General features: G+C 35.5%; 1 protein-coding gene across 1 annotated transcript; it reads right to left on the bottom strand.

Annotated features, from left to right (window-relative positions):
- Positions 1-4,204: 4,204 nt before the first annotated feature.
- LOC144443532 (sugar transporter SWEET1-like) lies at positions 4,205-19,843 on the bottom strand. Its single transcript, XM_078133055.1, has 7 exons — positions 19,753-19,843; positions 18,149-18,220; positions 15,843-15,920; positions 10,681-10,804; positions 9,797-9,958; positions 9,106-9,225; positions 4,205-8,441 (listed from the first exon to the last, which is right to left on the bottom strand). Exons 1-7 carry the CDS (start codon positions 19,809-19,811, stop codon positions 8,346-8,348), a joined length of 711 nt encoding a protein of 236 aa, XP_077989181.1. The 5' UTR covers positions 19,812-19,843; the 3' UTR covers positions 4,205-8,345.
- Positions 19,844-20,082: the final 239 nt, after the last annotated feature.

The following is a 20,082-nucleotide window of genomic DNA, read 5'->3' on the forward strand; positions in this document are numbered from 1 at the left end:
TTACAATAGGATTGAGGTCAACATAACCATCTCAGTTGAAATAAATGCTTGACTATATAAAGATGCTAACAATTTGTTTTCCTCGGTCGCTTAATATGTACAAAGAATGATTCGAAGTAGACAGACGTTTTTAAGAGATTTTTGATAAATTGTTGATTCAATTAATTATAAAATTATACACAGAGCAGCTACGGAATATATACACTCACCATTTCAAATTTCAGACACTCATTGTCTTCGGATAAGCTTCAGGCACTCGTACGATCAGCCACTCTACATCGTACGACTTGACTGACTACCAACTTACGTACGCATGTTACGTATATTTCCGAAGTTAAACATTATCCAAGAAATCAGGCGATACTTGTGCCTCGTTTTGATGTTTCACTTTGATAACAGGAGTCGAGATCGTGTATTGCACAGTCACTTGTGAGCTAATATTCTATTCTAAGAAGATCATAATGCAAAATAATGACGTTATAATAGGTATTTACGAATGAATATTCAAAAGATACTGTGTTTGCATTGGAAAAGAGAACACTGGTGACGGTATTTTTTGAATCTTCGTAAATACCTAATAACGTCATTATTTTGTATTATGATCATCCTTGACTAGAATATTATCATATGGAATAGAATAGTAGCCCACAAGTGACTGTGTTTGCAGCCTCAAGACTTGTCCCAACGATCTCCCCCCATTCAAGGATTATGATAGAACATTAAATTTGCACTCGTGCATTGTCAAGAACAAACCTCGGTACAATACAACTGATATACGTACGTGACGTGCCAGACGAAAGTTACCCACTTTGCTAAAACTCAACTTGAAGCATCTGTATCTTTAACAGAAATGTCATCGTCGCAAACCACGACCGTTTTACGGTACCGTTCTTAACGAGCCGGTCCGTACTTTTATTTCGAAGTGTAGTGGTAGAAATAATAACTCTGGTTTGCGAGAATGCAGAAATGTGTAATATTTAGAGCAATATGTATGCTAAAACTTTTATTTTGAAAACTTTAACTAAAAGATACTACTAGGCTGTAAGATCTACTGAATCAAGTTAGATATTAAAAAAAGTATTAAATCTTTAAATCACAGGAAAATTTAAAGTCAAATTTATTAAATTTAACATTTCAGTGCTCATTGCTGGCCTGTTCTAACGTTCACAGCACTGTCTTACACCGACACTGTCATAACGCCTACAGCACTACATTACATTGAGAAAGAACGTATGAGCGACTGTCGCCAGTAAAAGAAACGTGCCGTTTAGTTTTCATATGGGCTTGACACGCTCTCGTTATATATTCAAAGACACCAGAAATAGTATAGTGGTCTTGTTCATATATGTACAAAAATAGTTACAGTAGTCCGTTTAATTCACGAACAGTTGTTTTTATGCTGAATTTACTGTGTAACATTGGTTTAAAAACGGCATTAATCACAACACGCTGATTATACGGCATACTAGTATATGTTTGCCATAGTCACACGTAAGGTGTTGTATTCACTAATATTACAAGGTTGTGGTCGTCACCAAGCTTTCTAGGGGACCACTTTGATTGTAATCACAGTAACAAGTGTAGATTTATATTGTGCAGTTATGTTATAAATTATCAAGTATTTGTAAATCAGCCATCTTGAATGGGGAATTATGGGAAATGTGGTAAAATTCCATTGAAAAACACGAATTAATGTAAACAATTCGTTGCATTATTTGTAACTATAAATCTAGTCTTGGTTTCCCAGCCCACTGAGTATGGCTATCCTTCCAATCACCCCCCAGATTAGGTATTACCATAACTATACATAATCTAGTCTTGGTTACCCAGAATCCTGCAGGAGGGCCGGCTATCCTTCCAATCACCCCAGGTTAGGTATTACCACAACTACAAATCTAGTCTTGGTTACCCAGAATCCTGCAGGAGGGCTATCCTTCCAATCACTCCAGATTAGGTATATTACCACAACTCAACTACAAATAATCCAGTCTTGGTAATACACAGGCCCTTGCAGTATAGTAGGGCTATCCTTCCAATCACCCCAGATTAGGTATGACCACAACTAATCTAGTCTTGGTTACCCAGAATCCTGCAGGAGGGCTATCCTTCCAATCACTCCAGTTACATATTACCACAAGTATGAAGAATCCCACAATCCCTAGATTCTAGTTTGGGTTCAAAGCATGCTCAGTTTGAAAAACTAAATAGTTCTGCAACAAAACTAAAACTGTGTGTTCTATTTTTATGTCAAACTGTTCCACAGGTTATTCACTATCATGTCTGTCAACATCCACCAAGAGTGTTGGCAGATCATCACCTACATGGCAGTCTGTTTGACTAATATTGCAATCCAAATACCCAATTTAATGATCTCTTAATAGGGGACATGAAAAAATGGTTTTTCTTCTAACCCAACCACCCCTAAACATTCTTCAAACATTTAAAACAAAAAGTTAAAGAAATTCTTTGTCTTCTTGACCTTCATGCATGTCTGTGTTCTTTCTCCAGTGAGGTTTGTTTTTGGGTCAAAGCAATATTTTTTAAGAATAAAAACAAGATAAAATAAAATAAAATCCAAACCTACCTACTATTTTCAGAGGCTATGTTATCAGAAACGTAATTATTTTCTTTTTGCCTAGGGGCAGTGTTCGAAATTCGTGGAAAATATCAACTAGTCAACAGGACTGGTAACTTTAAAAAGTTGCCTGTCCTGCCAAAAACTTACCTGTCCTGATATTATGCCTTGCAATTAAACGAAATCAAATACAACTAAGAGTTACCTATACTGTAATAGGCTATTACCTTGTCTGTGAACAAATGAAGATGGGATGGAATCATCTTTTTCTTTAAATAACCTTTATTTGTAAACAATCATCAATTGCAAGGTACATACTGCACAATACTGTAACAGTACTTTACTTTGTATTCACAATTCGTACTGTCAGTTTCCATGTATAACAGAATACAATCATATATTTAAAGTCATGAGTCTGGGAGAAAACAGGTACACAATGTACACAGTTTCGCTTGCTTTGCATGCTAAACATCAGACAGATCACCAGTACTATCATCTGTTTCAAGCAGATCTGAGAAGTCAGAGTCATAGTCTGAGTCTGGGTTGTAAGCATCTCCAGATTTGTCATGGGCATCTTCATGTTCAGGTAAAACAGCAGCTGCATCATGAAGTTCATCAATCACCTGTTCTGGATCTCTGGTCCTACTGTGACTCCTTTCAATGAAGCTTGGCCTTCTCTTTGCATGCTGGTTCCACTGATGGATGGCAGGAGTAGGGTCAAACTCACTGATATCTGGTGAATGGAGTTGAACAGTCATCAGCAGAGTCATTGATGAACTCTTCAGTTTGTTCCTATATTGGGTTTTTGTTATCTTCATGAGAGAAAATCCCCTCTCACACTCAGAGGTACCTGCTGGTAGTGACAATATCAAATCCACAACTTCAAGAAAGTTTGGGCATTTGTTGTAGTACAGCTATCTTTAAATTCAATTTTCCATGACTGAACAATTGTTCTCTTACGTTTCGTGGCATCGTACTCCCTGTTTGCGCTTAAGGTTTCCTCCGGTGTTCTTCGTTTAGCCGGGAGAGTTGGTAGGCCAAGATAATTGCGGAGCATAATTCTGATAATTTCTCAAAACTCATTCCATGTTATCGTTGATTGACGCAGTACTTTACAGCGCTGTAAAACTCATGCAAAATCTACTTTGATTGGTTGATTTTCAAGGTCGTGCATCATTCTGTCCAATTGACTTGTTTCTTACTCGCAATACATGAACTGAGGAGTTGCCAAAAGATGTCGTTGGAGGCGCTATCCAGGACGGCCAGTGTCACATCACAGTCTATGAAGTACATGTGTATGATCGCCCAAAGTTAGTTGTCGACACACGCTGAATTCAACCTGTCCGACGGACTGGTAACTTTTTTATTTTACCAGTCCGGTGGAAAAATAGCCAGTCTCGGACTGCCGGACAGGCGTTATTTCGAACACTGCTAGGGGACATGAAAAATGTTTACTGCAATGGAGTGTTCTTAATATTAAAGTATGTATTTAATTGAAAATGTAAGTTTTGGGTCCTGAAAGGGTGTTTGTTTAAGCAGAATGTTCACTATAAAAGAATTCTAAAGCAGTGACAGTGCAGACAGGTTATACTCACGTAAAAACAACAACAAATGTTTATATTGTCAGAGCCATACTTTATTTTGATATCTGGAATAATAACATGTAAACTGTAAAAATACATTACTGGGAGTGTCTTTCTCATCACTCTCTTCTTTATCATCTTTTTGTGGAAAGGGATGATGAGAGTGCCCTCAATGGCCAATCTTTCAGTCTTTCCAAATGTGGAACGTTACTATATATATATATATATATATGATGTAATAGTCATGTAATACAAAAAGTTGACTTACATCAGATAAATGAATATTGAAGAGATGCAACTATGGAAGATACAACTATGGAATAAATAGTGTCAACTTTGCTTGCCTGAAATGACCTCAGTAAAGACTTCATACAAAGATACGACTATGGAATGAATAGCGTTAACTTTGCTGTATGAAGTGAGAGCTTAGGGAAGACGTCATGCAAAGATACAACAATGGAATGAATAGTGCTAACTTTGCTGCATGAAGTGAGAGCTCAGGGAAGACGTCATGCAAAGATACGACTATGGAATGAATAGCGTTAACTTTGCTGCATGAAGTGAGAGCTTAGGGAAGACGTCATGCAAAGATACAACAATGGAATGAATAGTGCTAACTTTGCTGCATGAAGTAAGAGCTCAGGGAAGACTTCATGCAAAGATGCAACTAGGGAATAAATAGCACTGACTTTGCTGTATGAAGTGAGAGCTCAGGCAAACCTTCATGCAAAGATACAACTATGCAATGAATAGCGTCAACTTTGCTTGTCTGAAGAGGACTCAGTAAAGACTTCATGCAAAGATAAAACATGGTAAACAAAACAATATCACTCACACTTTACATCTGTGAAAGTTACACATTGCAAAGTGTCATGTTTCTACATTGTAAACTGGACACTCAGACATCAACAAAAGTTGGAATGACTGAATTTTTTGAACTGATCAATTTAATACCGACACCAATTACATCTCATTGTTTCATTCCTTCTTGCCACAAACACAAACAGTCAAAGTCAACGCTATTTATGCCATTGTTGTACTTTTCTTATCTCTACAATTCATCTTCTTATAGTCTTTGACAAGAACAGCAAGTTTTAGTCCCAATAAATATAATATAATATAATATGGGTTACAAAGGTTAAATATTCTTATGAAATCAAATTTAATCCCAATACAATGGCAGTCAGAAGCCTTAATATAGCTGCAAGACGCTGGCATGATTCAAAATGCTGATCCTGAATTGATGACTGAAATTTTCGAGTGACAGAGTACAAATAGCCTAGAATCCCGTCACATTGAGATTTTTGCTATCACCTTTCCCCCTATGCTGGCATTTTGTTCGTGGTCATTTACTTTAGGTGCAAATTCTTCTTGGTTTTGACATTTTTACCATTGCGAAATGATGCAATTAAAGTCCTCTTTCTCGCTAGGAGGTATCAATTTTTACATAACTACAAATTGGGAGAGAGAAGATTGAATGAACCCGTCTCAGTAGACAGGATCGGCCAATCACAAAGGGGTTGATTTCATGATGGACACAGACATATCGGGGCTGGACGTTGCTGTGAGAAATCACAATCTAAGTCAGGTTTGAATCAATACACGGCCGATGCAGTGAAATGCCATGTGTAGAGAGAATGATGATGGCAAAAATCCCAAAATGACTGGATTCTACGCTAGAGTACAAATTGCACATACGTAACACAATCAAAAGTTTGATACTGAGGAGTACATCAATGTTAACAAAATATGATGGCAGCAATTCAATATACAAGAATATTTTAGTTTAGACTACATGTTAGTGTCCAAAGCAATAGACCACTATGTTACTGACTGTGCCCCCCTTTCATACACGGTAAATATTTGAGATTTGTCATGTTTTGACATGACAATGGGATGACTATACTGAGCAGAATGCGAGGAAGCTATAATTGATTATTAAGAACAAGAAATTTCAAGTTTCATCAACCACATAACGATGTCGTCGGTATGTGACAATACTTTTTGTCAATAGTGTACATGCGAAGGATAACCATAGGCCTTTGAACACTGATTGCTATGTACAAACTCAGTCATTATAACTATGCTATCTCAGCTGCTCCTAAGTGTAACTTTCGAATACTCTATATCAAAAATCTCCACTGAGAGGAGAAAACTAACTACAACGACATCAAAATATATATCAGAATATTTGATAAATGTAAAGGTAATTGAGTTGCAGCTCATACACAAGGCACTGCTTCTAAAGCCAAATTTGTTCGTCGTCGTACATAATAATGAAGTTGTCCCAAAATCTTTACTTACTATAAAGATTTTAAACAATAAATCGACTACTTTACTGAGAGAGAAAGATGTGATACTTTTAGGAAGGAGGGAAAAAATTATTACATTAAAAGTTATTACATATTAATTTTGAATTTGTTGTCTGACATGAATTTTTTTTTTTTTGTAAACCTAGTTGAACTTTCAAAATTACATGAAGTACTGATTACATAGGACTATGTACCAGGATAACCTTTGAACTTTGAACTTTGAACATTATTCGAAGGAAGAAAAATACGATAAATGGATGACATAGCTTTTTGGATTTTGGCGCTATACAACTTTTTACCTTTTACATATAAATTTTTACTTTACTTGTTATCTTTTTTTTAATGTACACAAAAATGCATCATCGATTTGTTTCTGTCACTCTTTCCAACAAATTCAAGAAAGTAAAACAACAAAGTGTTTCTCATACTACAACAAAAATAACCCTAAATATTCACTATGTACCTATAACTAATTTTGTCCTGTTTATTTGCGCGAGAGGTATATTGGCAACAGTGGTATACAGAGTTTATGGTATACCAACAACACTATACATTCAAAAAAATTAATGCATCGGTTTTTGAGTTGAATTCAAAAATGTGGATAAAAAAGCTGAAGGACTAAGTTACTTTTTGTCTAGTAATGTAATACACGAATCAAAATTCTTGAGATGTTATTTTGTTTAAGGCCAACAAAAGAAAGAATCGTTCTGGTCAGCGCACACATCACTTAAATACCCCTGCGTCAGTCTTTTTTGTGTGTGTTTGTCCAGCCCATGCACTCTGCAGATCCATGGGGAAACACAAAAATAACCCTCCCTACTTAAGTGAAGACAACTGCAGAGCCAATCATGAACAAGCAAATGACATCTGTCCCACATACACACTTGCTCTAAAGTACTAATTAACAGTAACTGCCATAATCGTAGACTTAGTGCTAGTGATAGGTTTGTTGATAATTTTTTTTTTAAAAAGCGTTGTCGCACCATTTTAGACAAACTGTCCTGACCAGAAACAAATTTTTTTTTCTTGGCCTAATATGCAAGTTAATAAAAACTGATTAATAACAGTCATTCTCTGTTTTTCCTACCCTACAAAATAACACTATAACAGCTGTGTACCATACTTCTCCTTATAGTGTGATATGTGTTCGATATTACACACAAAAAGTTCTTGGAAAAAAACTAACACTAAAAATCAAAATAAGGTGGGAGACTATTCCTTATTGAGTTAGAAGGTGGATGTTATACAAAATAGAAATATTTCTGGAACAATCTAATTGATTTGATCTGATACAGATTATAGTTTTAATACAAAAGTCTGCCCTGAGTTGTTTGTCAATGTTGAAAACATTGCGGATTAGCAGACCAGGGTATAAAATCGCATGTTAAATGTATGCTCTAAATATAAATAAATATTATGAAATCTGGTATGCATTCCTTTGGTCAGCCAAAAAGTGATACATTGTGTTGTTGTTACGTCCATAATATTTCTTGATGAACAAAGGAAGTGAGAAAATAGTACAAACATACATTCAGCAAGCTTGGCCTGAAATCTGAAAAATATTTGGAAAATGTATGTAAGTTTGAGTGCTGCAAAACTGAGGACATGAACCGCCAACCCCTGTCCCTGCAATGCAGAATAAGTATAATACATAACAAGAACCACTGGAAAAAGTCTTCTCTTTACCATACAACTGGAAAGACCAGCAACAGGGAGTAAAAACCAAGGCACACACCATAGCTACCACACAAAACTTGCCACAGCACCGATTCATGTTTATGTGAAATATGTGAAATGAGGTGGTGTCTTCTCCCTGATCACCCACTGTTTGGTGCTGAGCAGCCCTCACAGTCTTGGACGCCATGACCAGCTATTCTAGATTGGGTGAACTACCTCAGATGATGAACGTGGATACAAATAGAAGAGATAAAAACGTACAATACTTGTAATGATGCCTGGAACGTTCGGTAACTGTAAGGAGAGGAAAAAATATTTGTGTCAATGAAACATTGTGAGATATCCAGACTTTTTAACAAAGGAAGTAATCTTTACTCAAAGGTAAGGAAACATAGATTCATAGATAGACAGATAGATAGATAGCTAGATAGATTCATATAGATAGATAGATAGATAGATAGATAGATAGATAGATAGATAGATAGATAGAAAGGTAGATAGGTATAGATAGATAGACAGATAGATAGACAGATAGATTCATATAGATAGATAGATAGATAGATAGATAGATAGACAGATAGATAGCAAGATAGATAGATATAGATAGATCCATAGATATATAGATAGATAGGCAGATGGATAGATAGATAGATAGATAGATAGATACATACATACATACATACATACAGACACATACAGACACATACATACATACATACATACATACATACACAGACACATACACAGATATATATATATATATATATATATATATATATATATATATATATACGTAAGTACATAGATATGTGCATGCACACACACACACGCACGTACACACACAGTCTCTCTCTCTCACTCTCTCTCTCTCATACACATGCCTCTAGAAGTAGTTCAGTTACTTGAAAAGCTAAAGAAATTGTTGAAGGAAAAAAGAATAATGTAACAAGATACTTACACTGACATACATGTCATTGAGAAGGAAGCCATACAGTGTCCATAGGGAGGAAGCAATAAAAGTAGCCACAGAAAGTGGAAATGACATCGATCTGGTAGTCCTACTGACAAGAACTTCCTTCTACAAAGAGCAAATAAAGAGAACTAATCTCAATTCCTTTTCATTTCATTTTCAATCTCATAAATTATTGAGTTTGTTTAAACTGACATTTATAGTTTTCAAGTCCTAACCTGAAGCTTCTGACTTTGAATACATACAAAATACCCCTAACACTGCTTCGAATTCGACGAGTTTTTTTTAGGTTTTTCACCAGAAAGTGAGATTATTTTCAAAACTTTACTTTTGAATATGTGCCATGTCTTTATGTCGAGAAACCTTTCAACAATTTCGAAGTTAAATTTGCTGATGGAGGCAGCTGTGTTGGAAAAGCAGTCGACATTGATAGTGTATAAAAGGAACCCTGTGATTGGACAATTTTGTGCTCGTTGCAACTGTTTGAGGGCACTCTAAGATATACGAGTTTCAATTATGTTTCTTCAAGATAGCTGACAGAGAGATAGATATCATAGTCATGTCTTGATTATTGAAGATGAAATGAACCTTGTGTAAAGCTTACGTAAGATACCAATCATTGTTGAGATATAAAGGAGTTGATCAGTATGGAGATGGTTGCTAAGTAACGTGTACTCACCATTTGAGCTAGAGGTGAAGCATACATTGCTATGGTAACTGCACTTGCAGCCAATCCAAGCTGATTAATAAATCGATCCGGTGAGAGATCATAAACATTTAGGTACATCAAAAAGCTCATTACACCGACAAATGCATAAAACATCTGCCGCATTATTTTTACCTGGAAGACAAACATAAATTTCGTTAACAGAGGAATGTTTATAAGTAATAACATGAAAAGTCTACTGTGATGTTCAAGATGTAGCAATTATTTTTATCTGGAAGACAATGAAAATGAACAGAGGAATGTTTATAAGTAATAACACAAATATTCTACTGTGATGTTCAAGATGTAGCAAAATGCTCATTTTTACAGACATGCAATATATTTGGTATATTTCCTCTAACCGTGCTTTCCAAATCCTCTTCCTTCTAACTGTATCAATGTTTTGCTACTATTAGGAGCCCATAATAGAATAAGGTGTGTGGTAGGGTGGGGACCTCAGGGGGTGTGGGTGGAATGGGTCAGGACCTCACACAGTTTCTAATACAATATTACATTAGCTGGAACTCTGATGAGATTTGTACTATAAATAACTGGAGAACTTTCGTAGACGACAACTACGAGTTTATTGAATTAACGAAGATCAGGCCAACTACAGGGAATGCATACCTTGAAAAAAGATACATAGGAGTTCAATATAAAATGACATGAACTTGCTCCCTATGAGGTTGCATTCAAAACTTTAATTTCTACTTTAAAACCCCCTTTTTCCATTGTTTTGGTAAGTTTATTAGTGTTTTTTATTTTGAGTTTTAATAGCTACGTCCCACCTTTAACAACGCCAAATTCATATCTACGAATTTTCTAGGATTTTGACTGAGAAGATGAAAATCACTCACCTTTTCTCCTGAATAATATAAATAAACTATCATACAAAGTGTTTGTATACAACTTCCTATTGTATTAACTAGCAGAATTGTAGAGTCTCTAATCATTAGCCCATAATAGCACCATAAAATGTTGCTGAAAACAAAACAAATGGTGCACACACAGTAAATAAAAAGATATCTTTGGTTTAATAAACCTATCAGAATTAATATATCATTAAATCTGTGAAGACTTAAGAGACACATGCACAGCTGGAGTGGTATTATAATTCAAACAGAAATAAATGAGACTGAGAACTGTTGTATATTACATAGTCATCTTCTGATATAGCCTACATGTAGATTCAAAGAATGATTCCACTATATTTGCTATCCTAACTGATAATTTGATTTTGAATTTCGCTATCCCTCCTCATATACGGTGATAGCTGTGTTCTACTGGTCTCAAAGCCACGCCTTGTCACACACATAAACATGTGCAAAGTATTATCGACATTTGAAAAGATGACGACATATGTAATTAGAGTGAGATGGCATTTCCATGACGACACCTAATAGTGGATTCAGCATGTGAGCTGATGGCATGATTAAAATATATCCTATTACATATTTGACCAATAACAGTTTATACAGGAATGGCATTTGAGACCAAAGTGACACAGCTATCATTGTAGATAAGGAAAGGACAGTGAAATTCAAAATCAAAATGTCAGTTAGGATAGCAAACACAGTGATAGCATTAGTCCTTTGAGTCTACTGGTAGACTACTTCTGATATAATCCAATGCTGATAGTAAGACCGAATATAGTACCTGATAGCAATGTTTTTGCATATTCAGTACATTATTTGATCACTTCATCCCATTTTCAATTTGCCAAGTTTCAACTTGGCCATCAAAACTGTACTATAACTTGACTTGTAAATATTGTTATAGTTTACTGACTAACTCTAGACTTTGAAGTTGTACAGAATGCATTTTAATGCATATAAAGCCATAGAGCGCTCCACACACTGTTACTCAGGTAATATATATCAGTTGGCAGTTGACAGAAATGTACTGCAGGTATGGACCATGGATGCAGACTGCACACATACACACACTATCAAATGGTGTGAAACCCTGTGCACTACTCACTTTTTAATGCAATGTGTAAGGATTGATGTGGTGAGACACGTCCAGACTGAGACATGGGATTGAGGAATGACTTGATACTGGGACAACTTAAAATTGGGATGACAAAGTGACAAAGTGATTGTGATTCATCCGATGACCATTGGTTAATCAGATGGACTATAATAATATGTTTTTTAACTGATTTCATGAACACAATCACAGAAAATTACATGCTTGGTAGTGCTGTTGTTAATATTGGATTGCTTCTCAAAAGAGACACAATCATATATTGTTTGAAAGTTCTAGCTCATATTGCAAAACTGAAATTTTTGGACAAAGAGTTATTTAGGGAAAGGACAAAAATAACTGCACATTACAGACTTCTATTTCCTATACATGTACGATATGAGTGATGATTACTATCATCATCATCACTCACTACGTCTAATCAAATTCAAACATTTTACCGTTTTAATCTGGCTAAATCCCATGCTGGGTGAAGGGTGAACAGGGCATGTCAGTAGTAATCCATCACAAATTGACAGGTAGTTTTAATAGGCTTATATCAGACAATTGCTCATTAATATTCAATTAGTACAGCTTTTTTGACTAAAATCATGTGGGAACGCAATAAAGTCATCTCGTTTATATGAATGCTGCTGGGGGTAGCACAGACTTCTGTGCTAGAGTAACGACTTTGACTAGATGTAATGAGTGGAGATGATCATATGGTATAGGAACTAGACTATTACAGACTTTAAAATGATTAGGTAAGTAGTCTATGATACTCTATGTCATATTCTTTAAAACAACACTAGCTGCAACTGAAACATTTTTTTTCAAAACTGTTTTATTAAATATAATAAAACTGTTCTTATCAAACCATGGTGTGTAATACAAGTCTTTGTTGTTCCAACATGCTGAGCCAAGTGTTATTGATCCAAGAATTGTTCACTTTCCCTGTTTGTAACAGGTTCCGTTTGTCCAAGTTCTGATGTCTGCAGTTGTAAACCTGTTACTGTACTACTTATGGATAAAATCAACCTCGAACCTCTAACGTATATACAGTGTCTAATTAAATTGGTATTTCAACAATTTTCAGTGAATATATTGTTTGTTGTCTGATTGAACAAATAATATTCCAGTTACAGCTAGAGCGGCTTAAAAAATGGTGATGATACAGTGGGGATGAATAACATTATCAGATCAGAATTTTAATATACAAAACATGTACATCCCATTTTGCACAGGACAGGTATTTTAATCCCATGATATAGGAATGAAAGAAATACACTATACATATACATATATACAATGTTCAGACTATACATACTAAAATAATTACATACTTCATATCACATCTGTTGCCCCTCTCATAGATCTTTATATTAATTCTGATTATTGTGATCTGTGAAGCATGCATTAGATTAATAATATTGTCTAGTACTGGTACATTGAAGGGACCTGAAGTATTAAATCCTCACGATATGGTATTTTCAACATTGGAAATTATTTTCATCAATCAACATCATCTGTCACTTTTGACACGACAGGGATGTAGAAAATTTACATGACACAAAAAAGAAGATGATTTGAGAGGCAGAATTTGGCTTGTGAAGCAGCCGCCAACTGCTTTGCAGTCACAGAGGTGGGTGTGTGTGTGGGAGGGGTTTCTCTCTCCCCCATGGTTCAGACTTTTTACACTCTGAGGAACCTGAGGAGGCATCTGCTGTCAACATTTTTGGAAAAGAAATTTGTAATTTCATGTATCAAAGAAAACTTTACAATAAAGGTGGGGAAATTCCACATAACTTAGTTTATGTAAACGCTTTGATAGAATTTACAATTATAGATGTTTTCAGAATTTTTTCATCTTTTAGAATTTTCGCAGTCAGAAATTTATCACTGATACACGGTTATTTTTTTCCATCTTCAAGCTATTTTCTACATCCCTGCATGATAACATACATGTACATCTCTCTCTCCCTCCCTCCCACCCTCTCCCGCCTCTCTCTCTCTCTCTCTCTCTCTCTCTCTCTCTCTCTCTCTCTCTCTCTCTCTCTCTCCTCTCTCTCTCTCCCTCCCTCCCACCTCTCTCTCTCCTCCCTCCCACCCTCTCCTACCTCTCTCTCTCTCTCTCTCTCTCTCTCTCTCTCTCTCTCTCTCTCTCTCTCTCTCTCTCTCTCTCTCTCTCTCTCTCCTCCCTCAACAAAAAAATGTGTAAGGGAAAATGTATGTATAATGAAACAAAATATGTAATCAAAGAATTGAATAGGTTTGTCTGGGTTCTAGGGTTATTAATAGTCTATAACTAACTATACATATTAAAATTCCCTCATATTCAATGTGCTACAAGTGTCATTACGTTTGTCTGGGTTCTAGGGTTATTAACAGTCTGTAACTAACTGTATACATATTAAAATTCCCCATATTCAATGTGCTACAGTACAAGTGTCATTACATTTGTCTGGGTTCTAGGGTTATTAATAGTCTGTAACTAACTGTATACATATTAAAATTCCCCATATTCAATGTGCTACAAGTGCCATTACATTTTGTCTGGGTTCTAGGGTTATTAATAGTCTATAACTAACTGTATACTATTACATATTAAATTTCCCCATATTCAATGTGCTACAAAAGTGTCATTATGTCTTTATATATAATGAAAATACCGTACACTAGACACAAAATTATATAATAGTGTATTCAACCAACAGGCGGTTTATCACTGCACAGCAAAATACTAAATTCAGGTGTTCCATAGAATGTTAACAATAAAACTGACCCACTTCATAGAATGTGTCTGCATGAATATTGATTACCATTTGACATTTGAATGGATTTTTAAGAAAAAGGTCTCCATGTAGAGGTATATATGAGAAGGAGTAAGACTTGTATGTTCTCAAAAGTCATCACATCAAAAAAGAATGTAAACACAAAATTACATTCTAGTTGTGGTAAAAACGATATTTAGACTGTTACACATTACATGTAACAGTATGTATGCTTTTGATACTACAGTTTTACAGCCCATTTCATGTTGGTGTTTACTGGCTCTGTCTGATACAACCATGCAGAAACCAATTAGAAACTGCACATGCTACACTTTAAGGTAGTAAGATTGAATGAATACAGTTTCTTGCTACATTTTGTCTACATGATATTAACTAATGTACCACTTTTCAGTCATCAAAATGGTGCCCGCATGTCTGTGTCTAGTTGCAGTATGTTTAAATGGTTTATTTTATTCAGACAAAATGTAACAAGAAATTGCACTTGTGGTATCTTAAAATGTAGAATGTGCAGTTGCTTATTGGTTTCTGTGTGGTTGTATCAAACAGAGCCAGTGAACACTAACATGAAACGTGCAGGATTTGCTCAACTGGACTTCCAACTGTCTGTCAAGTCAAAGCTGAGATAAAGTATAAGCACACTGAACTGGGGTAAATTACAACGTAGCAAATTATGCTTTGGTGTTCAGACAGATCGAAGCATAATTTGTGTTCTGCATCAACCAAATAAGTTTGGATAAAATAGTGACAAAACAAGCAGATATGCAAACACCTACAGGCTACAGCTGTTCTCCATCTAGCTCAGTGAGACTGACAAAGTGGGAATATTGACTGAACAAGGAAGGTGGTACTGTGCTAATAAACAGATCACAACACCACAACCCTATTACACTATATAACAGATACTCAGATACCCCCTTGTGCTCTATATGGTTATGGCTACTGTCATCAATATATCAATCACTTCCTGATGACTTAAGTATGTGTTAACTGTCATTGTGTTTTTCAAACTAGCCTGGAGGAGACATGTCCTGGTACAGAAGTAGACAGCTTCTCCTTGAGATAGTAGCACCATGGAAGTATAACCCACGGTAGCACTAAGACAAGTCTCTGGGCTATTGTTGAACCTACTCAAGATGTTGTATTATTCCATACATAAAAATAACTACACACCTGGCCAGACAATATACAAGAAATTCTGAACCCATCAATTTTGAAATACAAATGAACATATTCAGAAAATACAGACAACTAAATATACTTACTTAAGGTCTGTTGCAAGGAAGGGTAAAAATGGAACATCTTGTGTACTTCTTCTTCTGACTATTTGCAGACACGATGGGCTATGTAAAAATAGAATTATCATGTATTAGTCATATTTATCAACAATCAGATTGATTGATTTATCCAGTTGACTCTCTCACCAGTCCACGGGAGCATTGCTAACAGGACTGTTTTGAATGAACCGATACATACCACATAATAATTGTACTCGAATATGAATATCCTTGTACTGTGGTCCCTAATCGACTACATAGGGGCCTTGGCTAATCATTTGTTGATGTGTTACTGCGATGCATGAGGACTGATGAGAGTCTATGATTTATCATGCAAATTTAGGTATATCTCTTCTACATATATGATATAGGTATAAGGTTATATTTTGTTAACCCTGAATGCCTTTTAGTAAACCTTGATATTTTTTGCATCTAGAAAATTAACCAACCACTTTTAACTAATTTCCAAAGACTAATTTTTATGAATTACTGAGCCTTGTGTATCATGTTTATGTATATGGAGACATTTTAGTAACTATTTATTATTGTGATTATATTTGGTGTTGAAATCAGGAAATATTAGTCTTCTGAAAAAAATTTCCAGGCTTATGTGAAACACCTTTACTAAGTCTATAGCCACAGACAATGGAGAGGAAGTTTAGCAGTCTAACAGTTGCTTTCCCTTTTCCATCCATCTCTTTCATGTTTATCTTTTGTGCTGAGTTTTTCATACAGTAGATTAATTCTGTTTACATTATGTTGCTGCTGTTCTCACATTTACTGACATAGACTTTGGAGAGAGAGAAAACATATATAATTTAAAAGGGTGAAAGTTAGACAGAATTTTTTTAGTTGAGTTTAATTGAGACCAGAAAGTTTTCAATTGACTTTTTTATTGTGTATTTATATACACACAATAATAAATGAATTAATCTAATCCCTTTATGATATATATAACACTACGTGTCATCACCACTTTGAATAACCTACCAGAAATAGTCATCAATGCACCAACAGTAACTGTTAACTCCTTCAAAAAAACGCCTTGACAAACATTAGAAAAATCAAGAACTAGTGTACAATCACAAAACAATAATTACAACTGGACTACAGAAAACAGTATTTATACAGAACAATAATGACAATGAGCTGACCATAGAGGCTGTTTAGCCTGCGGTCAGAAAAAAAGACGTAAGGATAACATCTGAGTTGGTTATCAATATAATATGACGTTGTAGTTATTTACTATTAAAACTAAAAAAAGATTAAGGTAGATAGTCTAGTTATTATGTGTGTAGTTGTTCTCCACGATCTTGTTTGATAGAAGCATCCATGTGGCTAAAACATTGCGTCTTGTTATTGCAAGCAGCCAAGTCTTTTTCCCCGTTACATGTCACTGTCTTGCAATGAAGGACTCAGTATGGCAAAACAAATAACTATATACAAAAAAAATTGCCATTAATAGCTAGCTTCTCTTTTTTAACATGGGACCAGATTCAAACCATTCTGATGTAAATTGATCATGTAGAAAAAAACAATCTATTCTAACACATGATTGTCATTCTGATGGCCATATGTTACAACAGTAACACATGTAATGAATGCATTGTGTTTTAAAATTTAATTGTTGTCACACTTGTCATTCCACGTTTTTTGATTTATGGTGATGCAACATGTGTTGCATGATACAGGTCAAGAAACTGCGATAGTTTCAAATTAAAGTATTACGATCACTGGGTTCAACTTTAATACGGCAAGAGACGACATTCTATGTAGTAGTGTAGTTGAGAACTATTATAAAACTTGCCACGTGGCCACAGTAATTCAAAACAAACTGTTTGTTTATTCATTCATTTATTTCGATACCGTTTTGATGTCTTCAGTTTCAGCGGTATTTTCACTGCCTATCCTATTAAATACAACCACTGAAATAGTACACGTGTACACAGATGTGTAGAAATGTTGCGTGTGATACATGTAAATTTGAATATTTCGACGCATGACCGTCAAAAAACGTAAATATGAACCATATGTGAGAGACTGAAATGAAAATTGCCGTTACAACGATTCAAATGAACGGACGATATAAATTAATCGCCTGTCATGGTACAAACAGAACATCAATTATAGGTACGATTCAAACGAAGACAATTATAAACCATGAAGGAAACACCCGGTTCATTATCAACGCTAACTTTCACCGAGGAACGTTTGGTATGAGTGACCATGATCGAGTCGATCCGTGACCAGACAGACGATACAAACGTAACATTTAAATATTAGTATTTACTTACATGCCCGCGGCAAACATCCCAACGGTAAACACTAAACATGCCCATGATACCCAGTAAAGTTCGTCCATGGTACTAGGAAATAAAAATGGTTAAAATAAGGCGGTAAATAAAATTAAAATCGGCTGAGTCCACACGAAGGGGATTTAAAGAGCCGACTTCATCAAAACAACCTCCCTCGCAGCGCCATCTTTAAATTATGCAAACTTGCGACTTCTGATTGGTTAGCAGGTTCTCGAAATTGAATAATAGTTTTCACGTAGTAGTAGTCTCTACTCCAATGCGATGGGAGGGGGCGTGGTCGTGTAAAGGAAAGTGTGAGTATATATGTGCATGTGATTCTAAAACGTGATAACACCCCCCCCCCATCATATTCATATGGACATGTATTTGTTCGTATACCCTTTAGCTGTCAAAATGTTGACTCAGTGTTTGACATGTACAGGATTATCAGTCCTCTACTGGAGCTAATATCAAACTTTGTGTAGCGGGTTATAACCAACTCCTTGTCTGAGCATAGATCCTCCACCCTGTGGGTCTATGGTCTGAGTTGCTGAGTTGCTGCTGAAGTCTTATCAGTATTGGATAGTGTAAGACAAAGGGGATTTAGAAGGTGTGAATTGGGTTGACCTTTGTAGTTCAAGTAAAACCAGTCCAGCAAAGTCAGAAACCGTATGCCTGAACATGTAAGTATAACTTATAAGGGAAGCCTCCATGGTCTCAAGAATGAAATGCAAGAGTACGGCCAAAATAGTTTGCCAAAATTACGAGGAGAACTTAATTACGGAGAAAAACAGTCGTTAGTAGGTATGAGTCCGATGTGAAACAACATAGACCAAGCCTGTGTTTGTCACTCAATACATTGCAAAAAGACAAATGTGTAAAAAGTTCGATATTGTACGAACAATAACAAAGATTTTACACGTTTAATAATCTTTTCTCAATAATACTGAGTTACAAACAAGGACTTGGCACATGTTGTTTCACATTGATTTTTCAAGTAGGAAACCACGATAAATTGTTTTATGAATTGAAAATCCAAAATAATTAACAGCAGTTGGTGCAAATAATAGGAACCATTTCAATTTACGAATGAAGGCAAGTTGAAAGAGACCTGGGATTATCATATTTGCGTCCATCTTGAATACTTCTAAATCCTCAACGGTGCCAGGTATCATCATGCAGATCCTTAATCAACAGGTCACAGCAGAATCAGTTGCTGAATTAATTCTCGTTGAGAATGATGGCAAATCAGATCAAATAATGAATATTTGGTTGGCGGATGTAACATGTTTTAGCCTTGTGTTTTATGTTTAATGTTTATGTCCATAATTATTGTAAAGTTCGCCCAAAATATCGGATTGAATTTTTGAGTATAGGTTCGCGCTTTAATATAAACTGTCAATAACATATCAATATTAATCGGGTATAGATCCAGACCTATCACCTATCCGGTATCACGAGCATTGACAGGTGACCATTGGTTGCATTTTATACTAGGAAGCGTCATAAACGACCTCTAAAACGGTATGAATTAATAATGTAGTATGCATGCAGAGCAAACAAATATACTAAAACCAACAAATGATATAATGTAATTAACCTACTGTATATAGCTGATAATTTTTCTGATAAAATGGGTCAATTTCCAATATGGCGCCGACATCAGTACTCCAAACTTGAAAAAGGTTGATAACACGAACACTGAAGGAGACTTCATGTTTGATAATTTCAACTGTTAAAAAAACATGGATTTTGGACGGTAGAGAGGGCCAAATCCAGCTGTGCATTTCTCTTCATGCTATACGTGGCTCGCTGAAATAACACATGCAACCGCATACGTAACAGCTTGATTCGGTTTTACGGTGTGATAGATCTAGAGTGAATTTAGAATAGTAATGTTTAGAATGGTGTCAGATTATTCGTAACATAAACAA

Source organism: Glandiceps talaboti, chromosome 12 (genome assembly GCF_964340395.1).
Source record: "Glandiceps talaboti chromosome 12, keGlaTala1.1, whole genome shotgun sequence".
In the NCBI taxonomy this organism is placed as follows: Eukaryota; Metazoa; Hemichordata; class Enteropneusta; family Spengelidae; genus Glandiceps; species Glandiceps talaboti.